At 49.2% G+C, this 22,230-nt stretch overlaps 1 protein-coding gene across 2 annotated transcripts; it reads left to right on the top strand.

The window, feature by feature from the left end:
* The first annotated feature begins 3,051 nt into the window (after nt 1-3,051).
* VAMP5 (vesicle associated membrane protein 5) lies at nt 3,052-21,516 on the top strand. Of its 2 annotated transcripts, none has more exons than XM_079987646.1 (3): nt 3,052-3,256; nt 16,949-17,086; nt 19,813-21,516. In XM_079987646.1, the coding sequence occupies exons 1-3, from the start codon at nt 3,254-3,256 to the stop codon at nt 19,999-20,001; spliced, it is 330 nt and encodes a 109-aa protein (XP_079843772.1). In that variant the 5' UTR covers nt 3,052-3,253; the 3' UTR covers nt 20,002-21,516. The 2 variants fall into 2 exon arrangements, with proteins under 2 accessions (XP_079843772.1, XP_079843771.1); XM_079987645.1 differs by lacking the exon at nt 3,052-3,256 and adding an exon at nt 12,657-12,813.
* The last annotated feature ends 714 nt before the right edge of the window (nt 21,517-22,230 follow it).

The raw sequence follows: 22,230 nt of genomic DNA, 5'->3' as shown, positions 1-22,230 counted from the left end.
TCTCCAGACCAGATTATTGGATATTACCATAGCAAATGTGATTCAATGTAAGCAAGCAATAAAGTGACTCTTAACTTCCCATACACACTTGATGGGATCTGAGATGGCCAGGAAAGATATACTGGTATTGTGGTTGAAGGCTGCATTAAAATGTTGACTCAGAGTGTGACAGCTGTGAAAAGTAAACTCCATGCTAGGGATCTTTACGATTAAAGTAACGCTGGCATGATCAGAATGCTTTTATACAAATCTATGATGCAACCACACTTGGAATACTGTGTCCACTTCTGGTCATTGCAGAGCTGGAAAATGGTTCAGAAAAAGGCAACCCAAATGATCAAAGGGATGGAGCAACTCCCTCATTTGAAAGGCTTGTGGCATTTGGGGCTTCAGAGAAAAGGCAAGGGAGAGGGGACATGACAGAGGTACAGTGGCACCTCGGTTTAAGAACAGCCCTGTTTTAGAACTATTCAGTTTACGAACTCTGCAAAACTGGAAGCTGTGTCCCGGTTTGCGAACTTTACCTCGGTCTATGAATGGAATCTGAACAGTGGAAGGGCAGCGGCGGCGGGAGGCCTCATTAGGGAAAGTGCACCTTGGTTTAAGAACGGCTTTGGTTTAAGAACGGACTTCCGGAATGGATTAAGTTCGTAAACTGATGTACCACTGTATATACAATTATGCACGGTGTACAGAAAACAGACAAATTACTTTTTCTTCCTCTCTCATAGCACTGGGACACAATGTAGTAAGTTGAATGTCGGAAAACACAGGACGGCGAGAGGAAATCCAGGTGGCCTATCCTTAAATGATGGAGCAAGGAGCAGGTTGTAGCCATGGCCACTAGCTTTAAAAATCCATGGAGGAGGAGGAGAAGGGCTACTAGCCAGTGGCTACTGGCTGGGTTGGTTATATTTTGCCTCCGGCATACCTGGGGAGCACAGGTGTTGCTGTCGCGCTCACGTCCAGCTTCCCCGAGGCACCTGGCTGGCCACTCTGGAGGCGTCTGGAGGGCTCCCGTCTTCTCCTCGCCCTGCGGCTTGGGCCGGGCCGGGCCACCTGGGCAGCAATGGTGTAGCGTGGGGGTGCAGGGGGGGCGGGCGCACCGGGCGCAACATCTGGGGGGGCGCGCTCGCCGCCTCCGGAGTCGCCAAAGAGCCTCGGGCGCAGGCTGTAGCAGAGCCCCATGTCTCGCGGAACCGACGAGCTGTGCGCGCGTCCGGGCTGAAGGCGTCCGGCAGGCAGCGGCTCTCAGCGCTCGCCACGGTCCCCGCGCGTCAGGGCCACAGAGGGCGCGCCAGGCAGCCCCTCCTCACAGCCCCGCCGCTGCTGCTGCTGCTGCTGCTGTAGCTGCTGGGCCATGTTGCATTTTCCTCGCCTCTCTGCCCTCCTCCTCCTCCGGGCTAGCGGCGTCGTTTGGGCGCCAGCGCCAGCGGCAACTCGCCTCAGATCACCTGACACGGACCCGCCGCCGCCGCCGTGGCTACCTTACCGTAAATACCCCAGCCCAGGCAGCAGCAAGAAGAAGCTGGCGGCGGCGGCAGGTTAGGGGTTAGAGGCGCAAATTACTTGCCTTGCCCCGGGTTAGGGGGCGCAAATTACTTGCCTTGCCCTGGATTAGGGGCGCAAATTACTTGCCTTGCCCCGGGTTAGGGGGCGCAAATTACTTGCCTTGCCCCGGGTTAGGGGGCTCAAATTACTTGCCTTGCCCCGGGTTAGGGGGCGCAAATTACTTGCCTTGCCCTGGGTTAGGGGGCGCAAATTACTTGCCTTGCCCTGGATTAGGGGCGCAAATTACTTGCCTTGCCCCGGGTTAGGGGGCGCAAATTACTTGCCTTACCCCGGGTTAGGGGCGCAAATTACTTGCCTTGCCCCGGGTTAGGGGGCGCAAATTACTTGCCTTGCCCTGGATTAGGGGCGCAAATTACTTGCCTTGCCCCGGGTTAGGGGGCGCAAATTACTTGCCTTGCCCCGGGTTAGGGGGCTCAAATTACTTGCCTTGCCCCGGGTTAGGGGGTGCAAATTACTTGCCTTGCCCCGGGTTAGGGGGCGCAAATTACCTGCCTTGCCCCGGGTTAGGGGGAGCAAATTACTTGCCTTGCCCCGGGTTAGGGGGCGCAAATTACCTGCCTTGCCCCGGGTTAGGGGGCGCAAATTACTTGCCTTGCCCCGGGTTAGGGGGCGCAAATTACCTGCCTTGCCCCGGGTTAGGGGGCGCAAATTACTTGCCTTGCCCCGGGTTAGGGGGTGCAAATTACTTGCCTTGCCCTGGGTTAGGGGGCGCAAATTACTTGCCTTGCCCCGGGTTAGGGGGTGCAAATTACTTGCCTTGCCCCGGGTTAGGGGGTGCAAATTACTTGCCTTGCCCCGGGTTAGGGGGCGCAAATTACTTGCCTTGCCCCGGGTTAGGGGGTGCAAATTACTTGCCTTGCCCTGGATTAGGGGCGCAAATTACTTGCCTTGCCCCGGGTTAGGGGCGCAAATTACTTGCCTCGCCCCGCGTTAGGGGGCGCAAATTGCGTGCCTTGCCCCGGGTTAGGGGGTGCAAATTACTTGCCTTGCCCCGGGTTAGGGGGTGCAAATTACTTGCCTTGCCCCGGGTTAGGGGGTGCAAATTACTTGCCTTGCCCCGGGTTAGGGGGTGCAAATTACTTGCCTTGCCCCGGGTTAGGGGGCGCAAATTACTTGCCTTGCCCCGGGTTAGGGGGTGCAAATTACTTGCCTTGCCCTGGATTAGGGGCGCAAATTACTTGCCTTGCCCCGGGTTAGGGGCGCAAATTACTTGCCTCGCCCCGCGTTAGGGGGCGCAAATTGCGTGCCTTGCCCCGGGTTAGGGGGTGCAAATTACTTGCCTTGCCCCGGGTTAGGGGGTGCAAATTACTTGCCTTGCCCCGGGTTAGGGGGCGCAAATTACTTGCCTTGCCCCGGGTGCTGACAACCCACGCTACGCCGCTGCTGGGCAGTGACCTTGGGCTGCTCCCTCGCCTCCCTCCAAGGACTCCGGCGCCTCTTTGGGCGAGGGGACGCCCACCCAGGGGCCGGGCAGCGGCGCCCCCCGGGGTCCGCCCAGGAAAGTGAAAGCGGCGCGCGGAGTAAGCGAGCCCTTTCCACGTGCCGCCACCCGAAGCGCCGCCCCGTCGCCGGCCCGAGGGGGCAGGAAGGCGGCGGCGCGGCCGGCCGCCAGTCCGACGAGAAGCGGGCGCCCGTCCTGCCGCCGCAGCTCAGCCCGGTTCTCCGACGCGCAGGGCCAGCCATGGTAGGAAGCGAGGGGGCGGGCGGCACAGCCGTCGGGTCCGTCTCGGCGGCGGCGGCTCCGAGGGGGAAATGCGGCGGAGGGCAGCTCCGCGGCGGCGAGCCCTCCCTGCCTCCCTCCCGGCTTCTGGGCAGCCCCGGCGGGGGGCAGCCAGGAAGCGGCGCTGCGGGCTGGGTCCGCGCCCGCGACGGCTGCCGTGGGGCACTTCGGGGCGGAGGCTCCAATCCCGCGCCCGCTGCTTACCTCGGAAGAGACCCCGGGAAGGGGCCGGGCAGCGTCTCTTTCGGGAGCTTCTTTCCTAATCCGGGCGCAGCCGGGAGTTTGCGAGGCTCTTCCCAATCTGTTTGCCCCTTCTAGACAGAGTCCTTTGGAGGTACAGTGCTACCTCGGGTTACAGACGCTTCAGGTTACAGACTCCGCTAAGCCAGAAATAGTGCTTCAGGTTAAGAACTTTGCTTCAGGATGAGAACAGAAATCGTGCTCTGGCAGCGGGAGGCCCCATTAGCTAAAGTGGTGCTTCAGGTTAAGAACGGACCTCCGGAACGAATTGAAGTTCTTAACCCGAGGTACCACTGTAGTTGCGCCCTGGCGCCAGTAGGGGGCGGAGGCGGCGGGTTGGACGTCTGCCTTACAGCGCAATTCTAACCATCTCTACTCAGAAGGAAGCCCTGTTGAATTCAGTGGGGCTTACTCCGAAGTAAGGGCGGTGGTTAAGATTGCAGCTCGGTTGCCTCACCTCAGAAAGGATATTTCAAGATTGGAAAAGGCTCAGAGAAGGACAGCCGAAATTATGGGGTGTGGGGGGTGTGAAGCGACACCCCTGTGAGAAAAGGTTGAAGCGTTTGAGGCTTTTTAGTTTGGAGGGGACACGATAGAAGTTTGTAAAACTATGCAGGACGTGGAGAAAGTGGAAAAAGAAAAGTTTTTCTCTTCCAAAGAACACCCGAACTCGTAAGCACCCAAGGAAGCTAAATGTTGGAAGATTCAGGACAGATAAAAGGAGGCAGTGGGGCCACCAGACTAGATGGAACGGCTAAGGGAGCTGGGCATGTTTAGCCTGGAGAAGAGGAGGTTAAGGGGTGATTTCATAAAGGTAAAGGTAAAGGTACCCCTGCCCGTACGGGCCAGTCTTGACAGACTCTGGGGTTGTGCGCCCATCTCACTTAAGAGGCCAGGGGCCAGCGCTGTCCGGAGACACTTCCGGGTCACGTGGCCAGCGTGACATTGCTGCTCTGGCGAGCCAGAGCCGCACACAGAAACGCCGTTTACCTTCCTGCTGGTAAGCGGTCCCTATTTATCTACTTGCACCCGGAGGTGCTTTCGAACTGCTAGGTTGGCAGGCGCTGGGACCGAGCAGCGGGAGCGCACCCCGCCGTGGGGATTCGAACCGCCGACCTTTCGATCGGCAAGTCCTAGGCGCTGAGGCTTTAACCCACAGCGCCACCTGCGTCCCCTACAAGGGGTGATATGATAGCCATGTTCAAATATATAAAAGGATGTCACATAGAGGAGGGAGAAAGGTTGTTTTCTGCTGCTTCAGAGAAGCGGACACGGAGCAATGGCTCCAAACTACAAGAAAGAAGATTCCACCTAAACATTAGGAAGAACTTCCTGACAGTAAGAGCTGTTCGACAGTGGAATTTGCTGCCAAGGAGTGTGGTGGAGTCTCCTTCTTTGGAGGTCTTTAAGCAGAGGCTTGACAACCATATGTCAGGAGTGCTCTGATGGTGTTTCCTGCTTGGCAGGGGGTTGGACTCGATGGCCCTTGTGGTCTCTTCCAACTCTAGGATTCTATGATTCTATGATTCTATGAAAATTAGAGAAGAAGGTGATGGCCACTGGCCAGAGTTGGAGGGGGCGATGCTTCTGAATCCCAGTTGCTGAAAACCACATGAAGGAAGAGCATTCTTGGGCTCAAAATCCTCTTGTGGGTTTCCCATGATGGGGGTCATTCCATATCAAGTGATCCAACTTTTTTACCTCATGTCATCCAATTTTCTTAATATTCTGTACACTTGTTGAATGATCAAAACTAAGTTTAAATATATATGTTTTTGTTTTTGTTTTTATTTTTTATATAATATTTATTCAGATTTTGAAAGTTACAAAAAAGAACAATAAAAAAGAAAAATAACAAAAACATAAAAAATACACACACACAAACAATTTAAAAAAAACAAATCAGACCTTTACATAGCTTTCTTTCCTTTGCTTATTTCCTTGACCTCCTCACACCTCCTCCTCACACCTTTGTATTCTAGTTCAATTAGGTGTTTCAGCAAATCCTTTCCAGCTTAAATATATATGTTTTTATCTCAAAAGAGTTTTTATCTCTTTTGAGTTATGAGGGTTTGAGATTTCAAAAAAAGAAGAAGGCAATTTTAGTCTTGCCAAAACCTTAAAAAAACCTTAAAAGCTCAGCCCAGAATTGAGATACGTCAAAACTAAAAACACCAATCTATTCAAAACTTCATGGGCTTTAATATGATATGTCACACGATGACCTTACTTTAAATTTTAAATTTCAGTTACAAGATTTAAAATTTTAAAAATTAATATGATTTAAAATTTCAAAAAAATTATTGATTATTTAATATTTCTAACAGCTACCTGCAGAATTTCATCATGGGATCACATTAAAAAAATATTTTGTACATGTCTGCCTTATTGGCTTCTATTTAGGATTAATTGGTCTTCCTGGAGTAAAATATAACAGAATAAACAAGACTTCAAACTATAATATCAGTTACTTCAGGCATTCCTTTAGAAAGTTATTCAGTTAAAAGGTATCTGAACAGCCAGGATTTTCTTTTTAAAATGTGTTCCAAATCTGAAGGATAGCTTGCTATTGCATGATAGAATTAACACTTTGACAGAATTCTTCTTAGTACCGTAATTCATTTCATGAACATTACAACAAAATGCATATCAAACAAAATTATGGGGGGAAAACCTTACACATGAGAAATGGGTCTGAAAATGTGTCTGAAAATATTGATCCTTCCATTATTTATACTTTACACCAAACATTTTTCCAAGAGCATTTGTTGCACATGACATTTCATTTTTTTTGCAAAGTGTGCTCATTAAGTACTGCCTTAAGTACAACCCGACTAGATGGGAAAACAAATGACGATACTGGGCCTGGCAGGTGTAAAGGTCGCGGTTGCTTCTTCACTTTCATAGTCTACCAACAGCACATAGGTCAGCCGCAATGCTTTAATATACAGTGGTACCTCGGGTTACATATGCTTCAGGTTACATATGCTTCAGGTTACACACTCTGCTAACCCAGAAATAGTGCTTCAGGTTAAGAACTTTGCTTCAGGATGAGAACAGAAATTGGGCTCCGGCGGCACGGCAGCAGCAGGTGGCCCCATTAGCTAAAGTGGTGCTTCAGGTTAAGAACAGTTTCAGGTTAAGAATGGACTTCCAGAACGACTTAAGTACTTAACCCGAGGTACCACTGTATTCACAGGTAACATATCCAGTTATCTAAGCCATATTCAGAGATTTTGTACCTCCAGTGTCAAATTTCTTACTCATTGCTAAAACAGTACACCTTGGTCACAATTTCTGTTGGACTGGGTGTAGATGGAACAAAGCAATGAAATCCTTGTGTTCCCTTCAGCACTTTCACTCTTTCAAAGTGTCTTTTTAGGAATATTGTTCTTTTTTGTACTCATTTGTTAGCCATACGCCCAGAATTTCCCAGGCATACCCATAATACTGCAGTCGGAAGCAGTGTAGTAAAAAAATGTCCAGACATATGGCAATCCATGTCAGCGGTGTCGTTTTCCTTAAAAATAGTTTCAAAATGTGGGGTGGGGCCTTTTTTGCTGTGGCTTCAGCAGCTTTCTGAGCTGGATTTTTACTTCTTGAGATATGGCAGCCCTTCATTTGTTGAAAGTAAGAACTGGATAGAACACTGATGGAGGAAGGGGGGGGGCGGGAGGAGCAGCCCACCCCAGGTGCCATGGGGCTGCACAGTGAGATGGGCGCAACCGTGACACACTGCTCTTCCTTTTCCCACTCCCTCGTGCCTGTGCCTGTGCCTGCCCCCTGAACCCACTCAGGCTCAGGCCCTTACAGCCATGCTGGGAGGCAAAGGCGTCCTCTGCCACACTGGAGGCAGCAGGCCAAATTAAGACTTCAGGACAGACAGAGGGGTGTATATAGCTGTGCCTGCCCCCAGGCACCTGCCACCTGGCAGTTGTCTCCCTCTGCCTCTCCCTCTGCGTCAGGAGGGCCTGCTGCACAACAGACTGCATACTTCAGAGGACAGGCAGCTGATGTTATTTTCCCAGGGTAGCCAGTGAGCCACATCCTTATCTTCTCTACCCCTCACAGGCCAGATTTGAAAGGTGAGTGGAGCTGCCCACCCGCCAGTCTCCTGACATCAGAGTGACATCAGCTGATGGAGCACTTTGAAGTCCAGCTGATGGAGCACTTTGAAGTCCTACAGCAACAAGCCGGGGTTGCAGAGAGCCCTGCACTTTGAAGCACCACCGATCAGCTGAGCAGGGCTTTTTGCAAAGGGCTCTTTGCCAGTCTCTTCAAGGACTGCCTGGTTTGAAGTGAGTGCCTGTCGGCTGGTGGGCACTGACTTTGCCTGCTTCAAGTGGCCTTACTGGGCAGGAAACATTAAATCATTTTGAGAGCCTCACTGGGTGGATATTGAAAACATGCTGCAGATATTTGTCTTCCTCTAATGCTTCATGAAGGTTTTCAGTTTTCACACACAAGATTTACCCACTTGACAGGAAGGATGTGGGTTTTAGTTCCCTCTTCTACCGAGAGGTGCAAACGTAGTATTTTTCTGTCTAAAGTTAACTCCACCTGTCTAAAGTTGGGGAGGGTTAGACTTCCCCCAGCTAAGTGCCATCCAGTTGTTTTGGACCACAGATCTGATCAGTCTCAGCTGATGGGAGCATGGCCATAGGGTGCTATGGTTAACAGGAAAGATAGTCCGGCACATCTGGAGGGCACCAGCCTTGAGTTGTTGCTATTGCAGTTCAGACAGGGAGCTGAGAGAGAGGGGCTTCTCCAAAGCTGCCAGGGCTGAGGGCTCACATGACTGCGTTGGCCTGCTTTTCCTCTGTTGACTTCAAGAGATCAGAACTTTTTTCAGCTGCCTTCCTCCCCAGGAAAGACAACAGGCTGCTTGAGTATTCTCAGTCTTGGTCCGCTGTGACTCTGCTGTTAGAGATGAGATATGTGCTCTGTCAGCTGGTCATTCCTTCACAGAGTTCTGACACTGTGGCCTTCCTCAATCAATTAGTCGCACAGTAAACAATAGGAGCTTGGCAGGAGGGAATAAACATCCCCGGCTGCAGAGCACAGGAAGCCCAACACTTGGAAGGAGGAGCTACCTTCCTTTCCCAGCATGTGGAGTGGCTCTTCTTGATGGCTTTCCTCTCCTGCTAGCAAAGTGCCTGGTTTGTTGCATCACAATGGGAGAGCCACCTTTTGCCGCCAACAGAAAGAAAGATTCCTGCAGCAATTATTGCACATATTTTAATGTGTGTGCTTATTTCTAAGCATGAGATGCATGCCTAAGAATCTGTAGCATTAAAAAAACAAAAACCAGATGAGGCCTAAAACCACTGGGTTAACATGCAGCACTGATAAGGCCACCTCAAGACATGATGAGCAGAAGAGCTGCTGCAAGTCAGTGTTGGTATAATGCAGTTGGTATAATGTTGGTATAATGCAGCGCCATGTGTTCCCCAACCTTGTGCCCTCCAGATGTTTTGGACTACAACTCTCATCGGGCCCAACGCGTGGCTGGAGGGCACTAGGCCTGGAGGACGTTGCTGCTAGATTTCTCTCCACATTAGGTCTGGGCTTAGAAGTGACAGGTGTGAGAGGAGAGGCAACAGTGAGGAAGGGGAGCAGCTGGCAGCCAGTCTGAAAGAATAATGCACAGATGCTCAGATGGAGGAGTGTGTGTGTGTGCGTGCGCGCGTGTGCGTGCCGGTGCATCGGTGTATTTCCACACAGCCTCTCAGCCACAACCTTCTGTGATGAAGGCAGAGGAGACACTTGTTAGTGTACCAAGCCTCTGAGAAAGCATGTGGAGTGCTGTGTGAGGTCCCAACGAGGGTTTTTGTGTTTGCTTTCACTTTCATCTTCTGAAATGTCTGTGGGGTGAAGAACACCACAGGAGCTCCTGCAGATGGATCAGGCCAAAGACCAACATGTCCAGCATTTTCTGACCTACAGAGGCCAACTACGTGACACTGGGAAGGTTAATTTAATGGACACTATGAAGGTGTTTAATGGACACTATGAATTTAATGGACACTATGAAGTTAATTTAATGGACACTATGAAGGGACGCAGGTGGCGCTGTGGGTTAAAGCCTCAGCGCCTAGGGCTTGCCGATCGAAAGGTCGGCAGTTCGAATCCCTGCGGCGGGGTGCGCTCCCGCTGCTCGGTCCCAGCGCCTGCCAACCTAGCAGTTCGAAAGCACCCTTAAGTGCAAGTAGATAAATAGGTACCGCTTTATAGCGGGAAGGTAAACGGCGTTCCGTGTGCTGTGCTGGCTTGCCAGAGCAGCGATGTCACGCTGGCCACGTGACCCGGAAGTGTCTGCGGACAGCGCTGGCCCCTGGCCTCTTAAGTGAGATGGGCGCACAACCCCAGAGTCTGTCAAGACTGGCCCGTACGGGCAGGGGTACCTTTACCTTTATGAAGGTGTTACCAGGGACACGGGTGGCGCTGTGGGTTAAAGCACAGAGCCTAGCAGTTGCTGATCAGAAGGTCGGCAGTTCGAATCCCCGCGACGGGGTGAGCTCCCGTTGCTCGGTCCCAGCTTCTGCCAACCTAGCGGTTCGAAAGCACGTCAATGTGCAAGTAGATAAATAGGTACCGCTCCAGCGGGAAAGTAAACACTGTTTCCGTGCACTGCTCTGGTTCGCCAGAAGCGGCTTAGTCATGCTGGCCACATGACCCAGAAGCTGTCTGCAGACAAACACCAGCTCCCTTGGCCATTAAAGCGAGATGAGCGCCGCAACCCCAGAGTCGGTCACGACTGGACCTAATGGTCAGGGGTCCCTTTACCTTTACCTTATGAAGGTGTTGGCAAGTCAGTACACCCTCAGGTTTACCACACATAGTGCCTTATATTTTTGTATAAGACGGCTTTCCTTGAAGTATGACTGGGTCAAGGTGTGGAACATGTGTTTTACAATTGTACAAATAGTTTTACAGTGGTACCTCGGGTTAAGTACTGAATTCATTCCGGAGGTCCGTTCTTAACCTGAAACTGTTCTTAACCTGAAGCACCACTTTAGCTAATGGGGCCTCCCGCTGCCGCACGATTTCTGTTCTCATCCTGAAGCAAAGTTCTTAAGCCGAGGTACTATTTCTGGGTTAGTGGAGTCTGTAACCTGAAGCGTATGTAACCTGAGGTACCACTGTATTCCTCTTAGTTTACTGAGTCTATAGTGTTTGGTATTTTATCTTATTGTACACCACTTTGGTGTGGTATGCAAAAATATGCACAGAGAGAATCAAATAGAGACTGCAGTATGGAACCCTCTAAGCATTTTGAAAAATGTCCTTCAAGAGATTATCTTGATCAGGTATCCCCAACCTCTTCAGACTCAAGACACACTTTTAACCCAAAAATGCATTTGGGGGACCCATTTCTTAATCTTTTAACATATATTTAGTAGTGCTGTTACAACCCACCACAGATCAGGCCCACCAGTTGAAGACCAGTGATTCTAGATCTTGGGGGATCAGCGTGAGTCACCCTTTCAAATGCAGTACAATCACATTTTACATGGGAGTTTGGTTCCAAGGGTTCCATGTATATGCAAAAATGCACATACTCTTTGTACCAGCTCTGGAGGCCCCAGGATGCTCTCTCAAGATCTGGTGGGGCCATCATTATCTCAGGGGAGCACCCCCAGACTCAGCACACAGAGAGTGCCTTGGATCCCAAGCAAGGCATAGAGCTTTCAAGCTCTTTTTCCGCTGGGAAGACCCAGCACAAAAGAGCTTTTGAGCTCTGGCTCGCATATAACTTGTGGGGTTTCAACCAGCGGCCTTCAGCTGCTTATGGTTGAATTAGATGAGTATAAGATAGGATTTTATTGTACGTGTCATGGTGTACTTCAAAGCCATGAGACCAGGTGAGTCTTCCTTAGCCACTATCCTTGCACTTTTCTCTTCCTCCCCTCCTCAAATGCAAAGGATCTTGGGGAAAAGGCTCTCTTTCCTGAGCTCTCCTCCCAGTGACCTTCACCTTCCTTGGGAGTTCTCCCCAGCGTGACACAAGTCTGGTGTAGCAGAGGCTGGTTTGAGCCAGGATCATTGCCTCAGGCTCCTTGTCTGCCAGCTCCGGCTTCCCAAAGGAAACAGCATTTGAAAAAGACCTTTATGTTTCCTGTGGCTTTTGGCTTGGTTCCCTGAGTGGGTTCAGCCTTCCTCCACCCATTGCAGCAGCAGGAAACAAGTTATTTCAGGCAATGGGTTTGTGTTTGCTTCTCATTTCCTGTGGGGAATTCTAATTCCAACAGGAGATGGGGGGGGACACACTCCAGGAATGACCAAGGCCAGGTCAACTGCCACTTCTTCTGAACCTTTATACTTTCGTATTGCTGTCTTCAGCTTCCAGCCATAATTTGTGGGCCCAAGAGACTTCAGAATGTATTGCCTTCAGGGTGAACTCAGTGGCAGTGGCGTAGCGTGGGGGGCGCAGGGGGGGCCGGCTGCACGGGGCGCAACATCTGGGGGGGGCGCTCGCCGCCTCCGGAGTTGCCGAAGAGCCTCGGGCGCAGGCTGTAGCAGAGCCCCATGTCTCACGGAACCGACGAGCTGTGTGCACGTCCGGGCTGAAGGCGTCCAGCAGGCAGCGGCTCTCAGCGCTCGCCACGGTCCCCACACATCAGGGCCGCGGAGGGCGCGCCAGGCAGCCCCTCCTCACAGCCCCGCCGCCGCCGCTGCTGCTGCAGCTGCTGGGCCATGCTGCATTTTCCTCGCCTCTCTGCCCTCCTCCGGGCAAGCGGCGTTGTTTGGGCGGCAGCGCCAGCGGCAACTCGCCTCAGATCATCTGACACAGACCCGCCCCCACCGCTGTGGCTACCTTACCGTAAATACCCCAGCCCAGGCAGCAGCAAGAAGAAGTTGGCAGCGGCGGCAGGTTGCGGGTTAGGGGGCGCAAATTACTTGCCTTGCCCCGGGTTAGGGGGCGCAAATTACTTGCCTTGCCCCAGGTGCTGACAACCCACGCTATGCCGCTGCTCAGTTGCCAGGGAGCTCCAGTGCTGCGGCCATTTTTAGAGCACCCCACTTGGTTTATATGGAGCCCTTGTGAGCCTGAGAATCTTGTTGGTGCAGATCTCACGCAAACCCTTATCTGACCTATTTCAGCTGCACACGCATTTCAGCTGGTATCTGTGAATACAAGATTGGCTGTATTAGCCAAAAGTGAAAGGCAGATCTGAGTGCAAAGACACCACAGAGGTTTATTCCCAGTCTGCCTTTTTCTGCCTGAACATAGAACTCAACACCTGAGGCCCTTTTCTGAGACCCAGATGGCTACTCAGGTGAGTTGGGTGGTGAGGACCAGAGTGGGGAGCAGGCAGAGAGGCCCCTCGGTGTTGTGGTCCCTGCAGGCAAACTGGTTTTTCCAAGGAGGCTCATCTGGTACTAAATCTGATGGCCTTATGCCGCCAGGCAGAGCAGTCTTTCTGGCTCATCAACCAGCCGGTTTTAAAATGCTGTTTTCATTTTATGATTTTTTAAATATTTGCTTTTCATGTACAGCTCTGCTGCAATTATTTATTTAATACCATAATTGTATTTTTTAATGCTTATTTTTTATGCTTATGTTGAAGAGCACATACATTTCAAAATAAACAAAGCAAAAATATGCACAGGGGAGACAAGTCAGGGATGCCATTTATTAGCACATTTGTTTGTTCCGGCTTTAAAGTCCTTTGTAAAGGGAGGGGGCCCAAAAAGGTAAAAGAGGTGAAACTGAAGGAAAGGGAGGGAAAATAAAATAATGTGTGGGTGATGTAGCTCTTTTGCTAACAAAATCCAGTGGAATCTGTAGCTGAAGTAGAATTGTTAATAAAGAAATGGGGCTTGCTCACTGGTTAGAAAGTTAATGGGTCATAACCAGAGTTAGTCATACTCAGAACACACTGAAATTAATGGGCTTAAATTGAGTCATTAATTTATATGGGTTTACTGCGAGTGAGACTTTGTAGGATATCACCCAATAATATCGGACTAGATGATCCATTGGGTCCCTTCCAGCACCACATTTCTATGATTCTTAGGGGAAGTCAGAAATTTTAGGAATTAATAGGACAACAACTGTAGCCTTATGAGGCTTTGCCCTCGTGTGGGAAAAATATTGCGCCTGGGAAAGGGAAGTGGGAGTCAACAGACACTCAAGGAATACAGTGGTTTCTCGCAAGACGAAAAGAATCCGTTCCGCGAGTCTCTTCGTCTAGCGGTTTTTTCGTCTTGCGAAGCAAGCCCATTGACGGCTTAGCGGATTAGCGCTATTGGCGGCTTTTAGCGGCTTATCGGCTTAGCGGAGAAGCAGATAAGCGGCTTAGCGGCTTAGAAAAAGGGGGGGGGGGAGGAAAAAAACCCCGCAGGAACTCGCAAGACATTTTCGTCTTGCGAAGCAAGCTCATAGGAAATTCGTTTTGCGAAGCACCTCCAAAACGGAAAACTCTTTCGTCTAGCGAGTTTTCCGTCTTGCGAGGCATTCTTTTTGCGGGGCACCACTGTAGTTTCGGAGAAAAGGCTTTTATTTCTACCATCCATGAACTGGTAGAAGGAGCAAGTGTGATAGTTCACAAAAGCATGCACAAAGTTCACAGCCCTGTGCACAAGCATATATACCCCTTCCAGATCCCTCCTCCTTCTTCCAGAGTCCTGCCCCATGAGTTCCTCTGAGCATGAACAGAAAGCTGTCTTGGGACTCTTGGGCTCTTGGTGCCCTTCCCAGGAAGGGGGGGGGGATTTCAGAGTGTTCAGATATGTTTCAATCTCTTGTTCTGGCATGGTTCCCGGACAGAAAGCAAGTTGCAATGTGTTTCTTTAGCAAGGCCAGAAAGCATGAGAAAGGCCTGAGAAACAGTGGACTGTTCTCTACCTTTGTTGCAATCTTTTTAGTTACAGCAAGCTGAATGTTTCTGATGCTTAGCTAATGCCTTTTAGCTGCTGAGAAAAATTATTTTGAAAAGCTCGGAGAAGCTTTGAGCCTGCTTTGGTTGGTGGGGGGTGACTTCGGGCCTAGGTGAGGTCACCTGCCCTCACCTTCCTACACAACAATTTTTTATTTATGCCCCAGCCATTCTGGGTGGCTTCCAACACATAAAAACAGAATAAAACATCAAACATTAATAGTAACAATCTGATCCAATATAAAAAGTCACAATAACTTTAAAATAAACAACTTATATCAAATAAAGCAATATTCAATAATCCATTAGAATTTAATAGTAAACAGTAAAAGTAAAGGTAAAGGTAAAGGTACCCCTGCCCGTACAGGCCAGTTGTGCCCGACTCTAGGGTTGTGCGCCCATCTCACTTAAGAGGCCGGGGGCCAGCGCTGTCCGGCGACACCTCCGGGTCACGTGGCCACTGTGACGAAGCTGCTCTGGCGAGCCAGCACAGCACACGGAACGCCGTTTACCTTCCCGCTATAAAGCGGTACCTATTTATCTACTTACACTTAAGGGTGCTTTCGAACTGCTAGGTGGGCAGGAGCTGGGACCGAAAGACGGGAGCTCACCCCGCCGCGGGGATTCAAACCGCCGACCATACGATTGGCAAGTCCTAGGCACTGAGGTTTTACCCACAGCGCCACCTGCGTCCCCTGAGTAAAAGTAAACATCAGCAAATAATAATTAAACAGCTTACACTTATCAGTTACAATAAAGCATTACTAATCTATAATCACTAAAAATAAGTGCAAATCGCAGTGCATAAAATACCACAAAACCATATAAAAGGGTTAAATTGAGAGACAAGGACACACAACTTATAAAATTATTTCTAGGAAATGCTCCCAGGGCTGGAGGGTGAGGCAAGGCAGGTGGAAGAGCCATTGCCTGATGACCAGCAGAAAGTCTCTCCTCACAGTTCTGGGCTGGTTGGCATCATTTGAATTTGCATTGCCAATCATTCTTAATGGCCCAGTACTCTCTCTCTTTCTTCCTTGCTAATAATGACCCATCTTCTCCTGAGCATGGGAAACTGGGCGGCCTGCCTGCTGCTGCTGCTGGATTCAGCGTCTGGTAGCTTCCATTAATACGCCAAGCATTCATTTATTCCTAACATTTACTAAATCTAAGAATTTAGGGGGATCTGGCCCCCCACAAACTCATAACACATTTATGGGGATCTAGCTGCCCCCACTCCGCAAACTCATAACATCATATAACAAAGAAAGCACAGAAATTTCCAGCTCCTGGCAGAAAGTCTCACACACCTGAGCTGAGCTGCTTAAATAGGGTCGCCATATTTTAAGAAGAAGAATCCAGACACAAAAAGTTGTTGAGGTTTTTTAGGGCAGTCGTAAAAAATAATAATTGAAGTACAATTGTACATTTCATCATAAATGCAAACAAAAACAACCATCACATTGCCTTCTCTCACTCCAAGAGGAGCCCATCTTCCTTCTGGCTTTGAAATGCAATTAATCTGCCAGCATTTAGGAGGCTGAATCCATTGTCCATCTTACCATTCCTTTATGTTGTTGAAAGCAAGTCTTTTGAAAAAGTGGGAAAACAGGTTTGGGGACGGCTCTGGCTGTAGGCATCCAGGTTTACAAATATGTGGAACTAGAGTTCGATATTGGACAGAAGATGTTATTGTATCCCAGAACAACCCCCTCCCACCCATCTCCATGACTTAAAACAGCCTCTGCCAACCTGGTGCCCTCCAGATGCTGTTGGACTACGTCTCTCATCCGTCCCAGCCAGCATTTTGTTGTTGTTGTTTAGTCGTGTCTGGCTCTTCGTGACTCCATGGACCAGAGCACGCCAGGCACTCCTGTCTTCCACTGCCTCCCACAGTTTGGTCAAACTCATGCTGGTAACTTCGAGAACACTGTCCAACCATCTCGTCCTCTGTCGTCCCCTTCTCCTTGTGCCCTCAATCCTTTCCAACATCAGGGTCTTTTCCAGGGAGTCTTCTCTTCTCATAAGGTGGCCAAAGTATTGGAGCCTCAGCTTCAGGATCTGTCCTTCCAGTGAGCACTCAGGGCTGATTTCCTTAAGAATGGATGCGTTTGATCTTCTTGCAGTCCATGGGACTCTCAAGAGTCTCCTCCAGCACCAGAATTCAAAAGCATCCATTCTTTGGCGATCAGCCTTCTTAATGGTCCAGCTCTCACTTCCATACATCACTACTGGGAAAACCATAGCTTGAACTATACGGACCTTTGTTGGCAAGGTGACACCTCCAGAGGCCTTTGTCTGCACCTGGAGCCTCCCTGGCAAGTTCCTAGTTTCATGGGAGCAAAAGGTCCTCGACTTCCCTGTGACCTGAAAGGGCAACCAGGTGTTCTGACCCAGTCCTCTCCTCCTGCCCTGGTTTTTCCAATACCTTGTTAGCACGTACCCTCCTCTCACTCAGCTGCTGTGTTTCAGCCTCAAGCAGCATGAGGGACCAGAGTTCCTTCTCCTATGATCCTCCTTTCTCTTTCTGCAGGGGGAAAACAATTTGAAGCGGTGTCAGGGTGAGGCTGAGCAGGTGACAGAGATCATGCTGGAGAACTATAACAAAGTGCTGGACCGTGAGGGCAAGCTCAGCGAGCTGGATGTAAGGGCAGATGAACTTCGCAACCAGGTACAGCAAGGTTGGAGGGAGGGAGCAGCCCCTTTGTAAAAGGCACTTCTGGGGTGGTAGGCTTTTGCACACCCCACAAGTGATGGGTGGACCCTTGTTTGCAGTAGATTGTCGTCAGCAGGAGAATCATGTGGTCTTCCCCTCCAAAATGGTTCCCTTCTTCCAGTTTTCTTTTTTATTAAATATCCCAGCCTAACCCAGAAGCTGATGTTGAGGTAATACATGCAAAATATCAGCCAAATAAGCTAATGAGTTCTAATCCCAGACTACTACTTGTAAAGAAGGGGATAAACAAGTCATGTTAACAAAAGGGTTTTACAGTGTGAGGGGAGTCCTCTGTTTTTGTTTTTAGCCGTGTACGTAATAAAAATGTGTCTTTCAATTAGAAAGGAGTCTTTGTGCATCAGGCTTTATGCCAATTTTATTTTATTATTTACTTATTCTGCAAGAGCTATTTGCCATACTTTGTTGTACCAACTTGTCAGAGACTCGCCCTCAAAATCCTTCCAGGATCTTGTTATTATGAGCTTTGCTGCTAGTAGAAGAGCACCTATTGAACTAAAGTTCAAGCTGTAAGTTAAGATTATCTCCCATGAAAAGAAGGAGGAGCACCAGCTCCAGCAATTTACAGACATTTTGTCTAGTAATTGCTGTTATTAGGACAAAATAGTTCACTTCTGCTGCCCCTTGGAGTCACAGTCCAAGAGGCCCAGGTTGATATGGGCTTCCCCCTCCCTGGCAGAGCTTAAAGCAGGGGCCAGCAAACTTTTTCAGCAGGGGGCTGGTCCACTGTCCCTCAGACCTTGTGGGGGGGCAGACTATATATATTTGGGGGGGGGGAATGAATTCCTATGTCCCTCAAATAACCCAGAGATGCATTTTAAATATAAGGGCACATTCTACTCATGTAAAAACACGCTGATTCCTGGACCATCCGCAGGCTGGATTTAGAAGGCGATTGAGCTGGATCCAGTCCCCAGGTCTTAGGTTGCCTACCCATGGCTTAAAGTAAGATGCGGGGAGCGCAAGAGCACTTTCCCCTCCTGCTGTTTCCAGCAGTTGGGATTCAGAAGCATCTCGGCCAGGTATTAGCCTTCTCCTCCAAGAATTGGTTTAATCCTCTTTTAAAGTCAGTCAAGTTGGTGACCATCAGTTCAGTAGTTTACCTGTGCACTACAGGAAGAAGTGCTTTATTTTATCTGTCCTGAATCTCCAAACCTTCGGCTTCATTGGATGTTTGTGAGTTCTAGCATTATGAAAGAGGAAGCAAAACTTTTCTCTGCTCACTTTCTCCAGGCCGTGCATAATTTTATAGCTTCTATCATGTCACCTCTTACGCACCTTTTCTCTAAACCAGGGGTTGTCAACCTGGTCCCTACCGCCCCCTGGTGGGCGTTTTAGGATTCTAGGTGGGCAGTAGGGGGTTCTATTGCCCCTTCCATCGGGCACTGGTGGGCGGTAAGGAAATTTTACTGTCAAGAAAGATGCATTAGTGGGCGGCAGGTATAAAAAGGTTGACCACTCCTGCTCTAAACTATAAAGTCCCAAATGTTGCAACCTTTCCTCAGGATCGTAGAGAACATGGAAATTCTGCCCACTGAGCTGCTGATAAATCCAGATCAATATTTTCTTCTGGTTTATGACATTTCAACAGAAACAGCAGGCAGGGAGCATGTGGATTCCATGCTTTAAAAAAATAACATATTGTACCAGGCAATCTAAACCCTGCCCAGTAATTGCACATTGTGTAAATTTAGTCCATTTCCATCTTATTGCCTGCCTGCCTGCCTTCCTACCTGCCTACCTAGCTAGCTACCTACTTAACACTTGCATCCTGCTTCTCCAAATCTCAGTAGCTTCCCCCAAAATTACTTATAAAATACAATTTAATAAGACAGTGTCAATAAGGCAGTATAATCAGAGCACTGGGCTTTTGTACGATGAAGGTTTTGCATCCTTTCGAAAAAGCTGTTCCAAGAGATGTGCTCTGAAATTAAATAGTTTTCCCTCCCCTTCTTATTCCGCACGCACACCCCATATTCACACATAATACTAAATGTGGGCTTGTGGGACATTGGTGGAAACTTTAGATCTTCCTTGTGGCAAATGTCTCTTGTCTCTTACAAATGCCTCATTTTATATTTTCCCAGCCAGGATTTGCAAATGAAAGTGATTCCAGGAGGAGTTGGGTGGTGGGGTGGGGAGCCAGTGGGAGAAAGCATTTACAGGGGAAAGGTGTGTGTGGGGGGTGCTTCTCCCAAAACTGCCTCCTGCCCTTCCTGTGACCTCAGCAAGTGTGAAGGCAGGGCCATTTGTTTGCTGAGATGACATCTTGTTACGCCCTCTAGAAGCTAAACTCTATGCCCTATCCCTCTCTGCCCTGCACCTTTACTGTCTTCCGTTCCTTTAGTTCCTTTCAACCAAAGCTGAAATGCTCCAAGCCCTGCACCCCTCGCCCAGTGCCAGATCCAAATCCCGTGTCTGCAGCAGTTTCAGAACTACATAACCTTTCCTTGGCCTCAGCTTTCACTGGACAGTGCCACTCCCTACAGTGGGAAACATCTGTGAGCACCAGATACTGCAGCATGGCTAAGCCTAAACTGATTGTGGGGTGTGTGGCTCTAATTTATAGTTTGGGTTGGAGAGCCTCCAAAAAGGGTGGGATATTAACAATCCTGTATGCCTATGAATAAGAGAGGCTGCATCCCTTCTCTGTTTCCTCCTAGAGTGTTGCCTTCTCCAAGACAACAGGCATAGTGGCTCGGCAGATGCGCTGGAAGAACATGAAATGGAAGGTCATCCTTGTGGGCGTGGTCGCGGGAGTCCTCATCCTCATCCTGGCCATAGTTCTTTACTTCACCCTCCCCAGTTCTGCAAACACGGACACCCCAGCAAAGGCTGATGGTGGACCCTGAGTGGCTTAGTGGGACAACTCCCAGATCATCTGCAGCAGGCCAGGTTGTCTCTTCCTGCCCCTTGCATTGGTGTGTCCTGGATGGACTCGAGCAGGACTTGGTCACAGATTTGTTGCAGCAGAAACAGTGTGCAAGAGAAAAATCTGCTGCCACCATTCTCTAGCGCCCAGCAACAGTGCTCAGATAATATTTGTGCTCGTTCCTAAATGGCAAAGCATTGTATGTTTGCAACCCCATTCAACTGTGAGCTGTGCCACCTGCTATTCAGAGCTGCTTTGCATATTGCATATCTAGAAGAGAATCTATGAGAAGTTAAATGATGTGGTCCTACGCTGCTACTGTGCCTATACCCAGGCAAATCTGGAGGTGTGTCTCTGTGTTGGCAGAGCAGGTCCTATCATTTTCTGCATCCTGCAAATTCCACTCCTGAAATTAGCCATAGTATACAGAATCTAGGTTTTGTGTTTTGATCATGGTGCAAACAAAGGCAGTTGCCCCAAGCAGCTAAATTTGGGTGCCCTGAAATGTGGCAGAGAAGGTGATGAGATGATTTTGAGACCTGGGGCACAGCAGTGTTTGGATGATGGTCCTGTTCGTTTAAGAGCATAAGACGAGCCTGCTGGATCAGGCCAATGGCCACCTGGTCCAGCATCCTGATCTTGCAGTGGCCAACCAGATACCTGTGGGAAATCCACAAGCAGCACCTGAGCACAACAGCCGACCCCTCCTCCTGTTTTTGGAGGTCTGGGGGTATTTAAAATGTGGGTGTGGCAGGGCGCTGGAAGTTCACAGCAGCAAGAGCGAGGTCTGCAAGGGCCAAATTCATGCAGGTTTTCTTCTCCCAGGTGCCACAAGCCTTTGCATGCTTCTCATATTGAATACATGCTCTGTTGCAATTTGTGCCTTAGTTCAGGATCTTTTTACTGTGAAATCTGGTACAGAGGTACCAGCTTTACTGCTATGCCCATTAAGCGCTAGCAGAACGCTAGCCCTTCTTTGCTAGCTGTTTCCCTCTCTGAAACGAGCATGGCCTGATGTTTGTCCATTTTCATTAATACATTATTGCTTTGCATTATTTTATTTTTGCACATGGCTGCTTATTTAGTGATCTAGTTAGACCCACCTTTCCTCCTCGTTTTGATCTTCTGTTTAGCAGCATATGAAGGGGGTCTGTCTATATGCCTATGTACAAACCAATTCAAGAACTGCCCCATATTATGAGATGCCCCAAAGTGAAGAGGGGGCAGCCTGGATAACATGTGCAGCACAGGATAATAAGGAAGATAATTTTAAGGATTACTGGCATGGAAGCAGCCAAAACCACTCCTAGCCGCCACCTAGCACTGTGCTCCTCCAATTTCAGCTTAGCAAGTGACTAGAATATAGGTTGATTTCTTTAATGCTAACTTGTAAAAACATGTCTCTTATTTTAAACATGGATGTGGGGGAGGGGAGACTCTTGTTTCTGCTGTGTTCTGTGGCAAGAACAGTAAAAAGTGGATTCTTTTATAATAATGAGTTGCTGTGCATGAATTGCTACATCTGCTGACAAAGCAATAGAGGAAAGGCAAAGAAAATAGGAAGATAGGGTTGTGATGATGACCTAGAGATGGTTCTCAGGTCCCAAGGCTGAGAGGAGCCAGAAGCCTGTCTCTGAATTCAGGATTGTGATTTCCCAAAAGGTGTGGGGGCAACGTCTGCCAGTAGGCCATAGATGCCATGCAGGTGGCTCTTCACACTGCCAGCTGGCTGGCTAACTTGGCTCATTTAGATATTAATAGGCTGCAATTCACAGATTAATGGGCATGCCAGCTTGTAGCCTTTGCAACCATTGGGTTTCCCATTTGTTGTGATGGATATGCTGCTCTCACAAAACTAAAGCACTGGCAAATCTTCAAAACTGGGATCCAGGACAAAAGCAAAGCAATAATGGAGCGATTGTCTTCCCCCTCACTTCATGTGGAGGACAGTGTCCTGGGACAGACTTCACCAGCCAGCTGCCTCCCAGAGGTTTTGGGCTACAGCCTGAAGATGATGGGAGTTGTTGTCCAAAACCCCTGGCAGACAGCTGGCTGGTGAAGGCTCTCCTAGAAAGTGGTGGCAGGCATCCTAGGACAGTTTCTGAGGGAAACTAAAGAGACTTATTCTGAGTTTTCTTTTTTCTTTTAAAAAATGTGTCCCTAATTTTGGAACAGCCTGGGGTAAATGTTAGGGGAACAGGATTCAGAG

The sequence above is a fragment of the Podarcis cretensis genome (assembly GCF_951804945.1).
Source record: "Podarcis cretensis genome assembly, chromosome: 8".
Lineage (NCBI taxonomy): Eukaryota > Metazoa > Chordata > Lepidosauria > Squamata > Lacertidae > Podarcis > Podarcis cretensis.
This window is presented reverse-complemented; position numbering and strand designations above follow the sequence as displayed.

Bases quoted from the DNA above. Each gene is read 5' to 3' on its own strand.
- VAMP5 (XM_079987645.1), top strand. The intron at 17,087-19,812 runs GTACAGCAAGGT...GTTTCCTCCTAG, and splicing joins CAGATGAACTTCGCAACCAG to AGTGTTGCCTTCTCCAAGAC.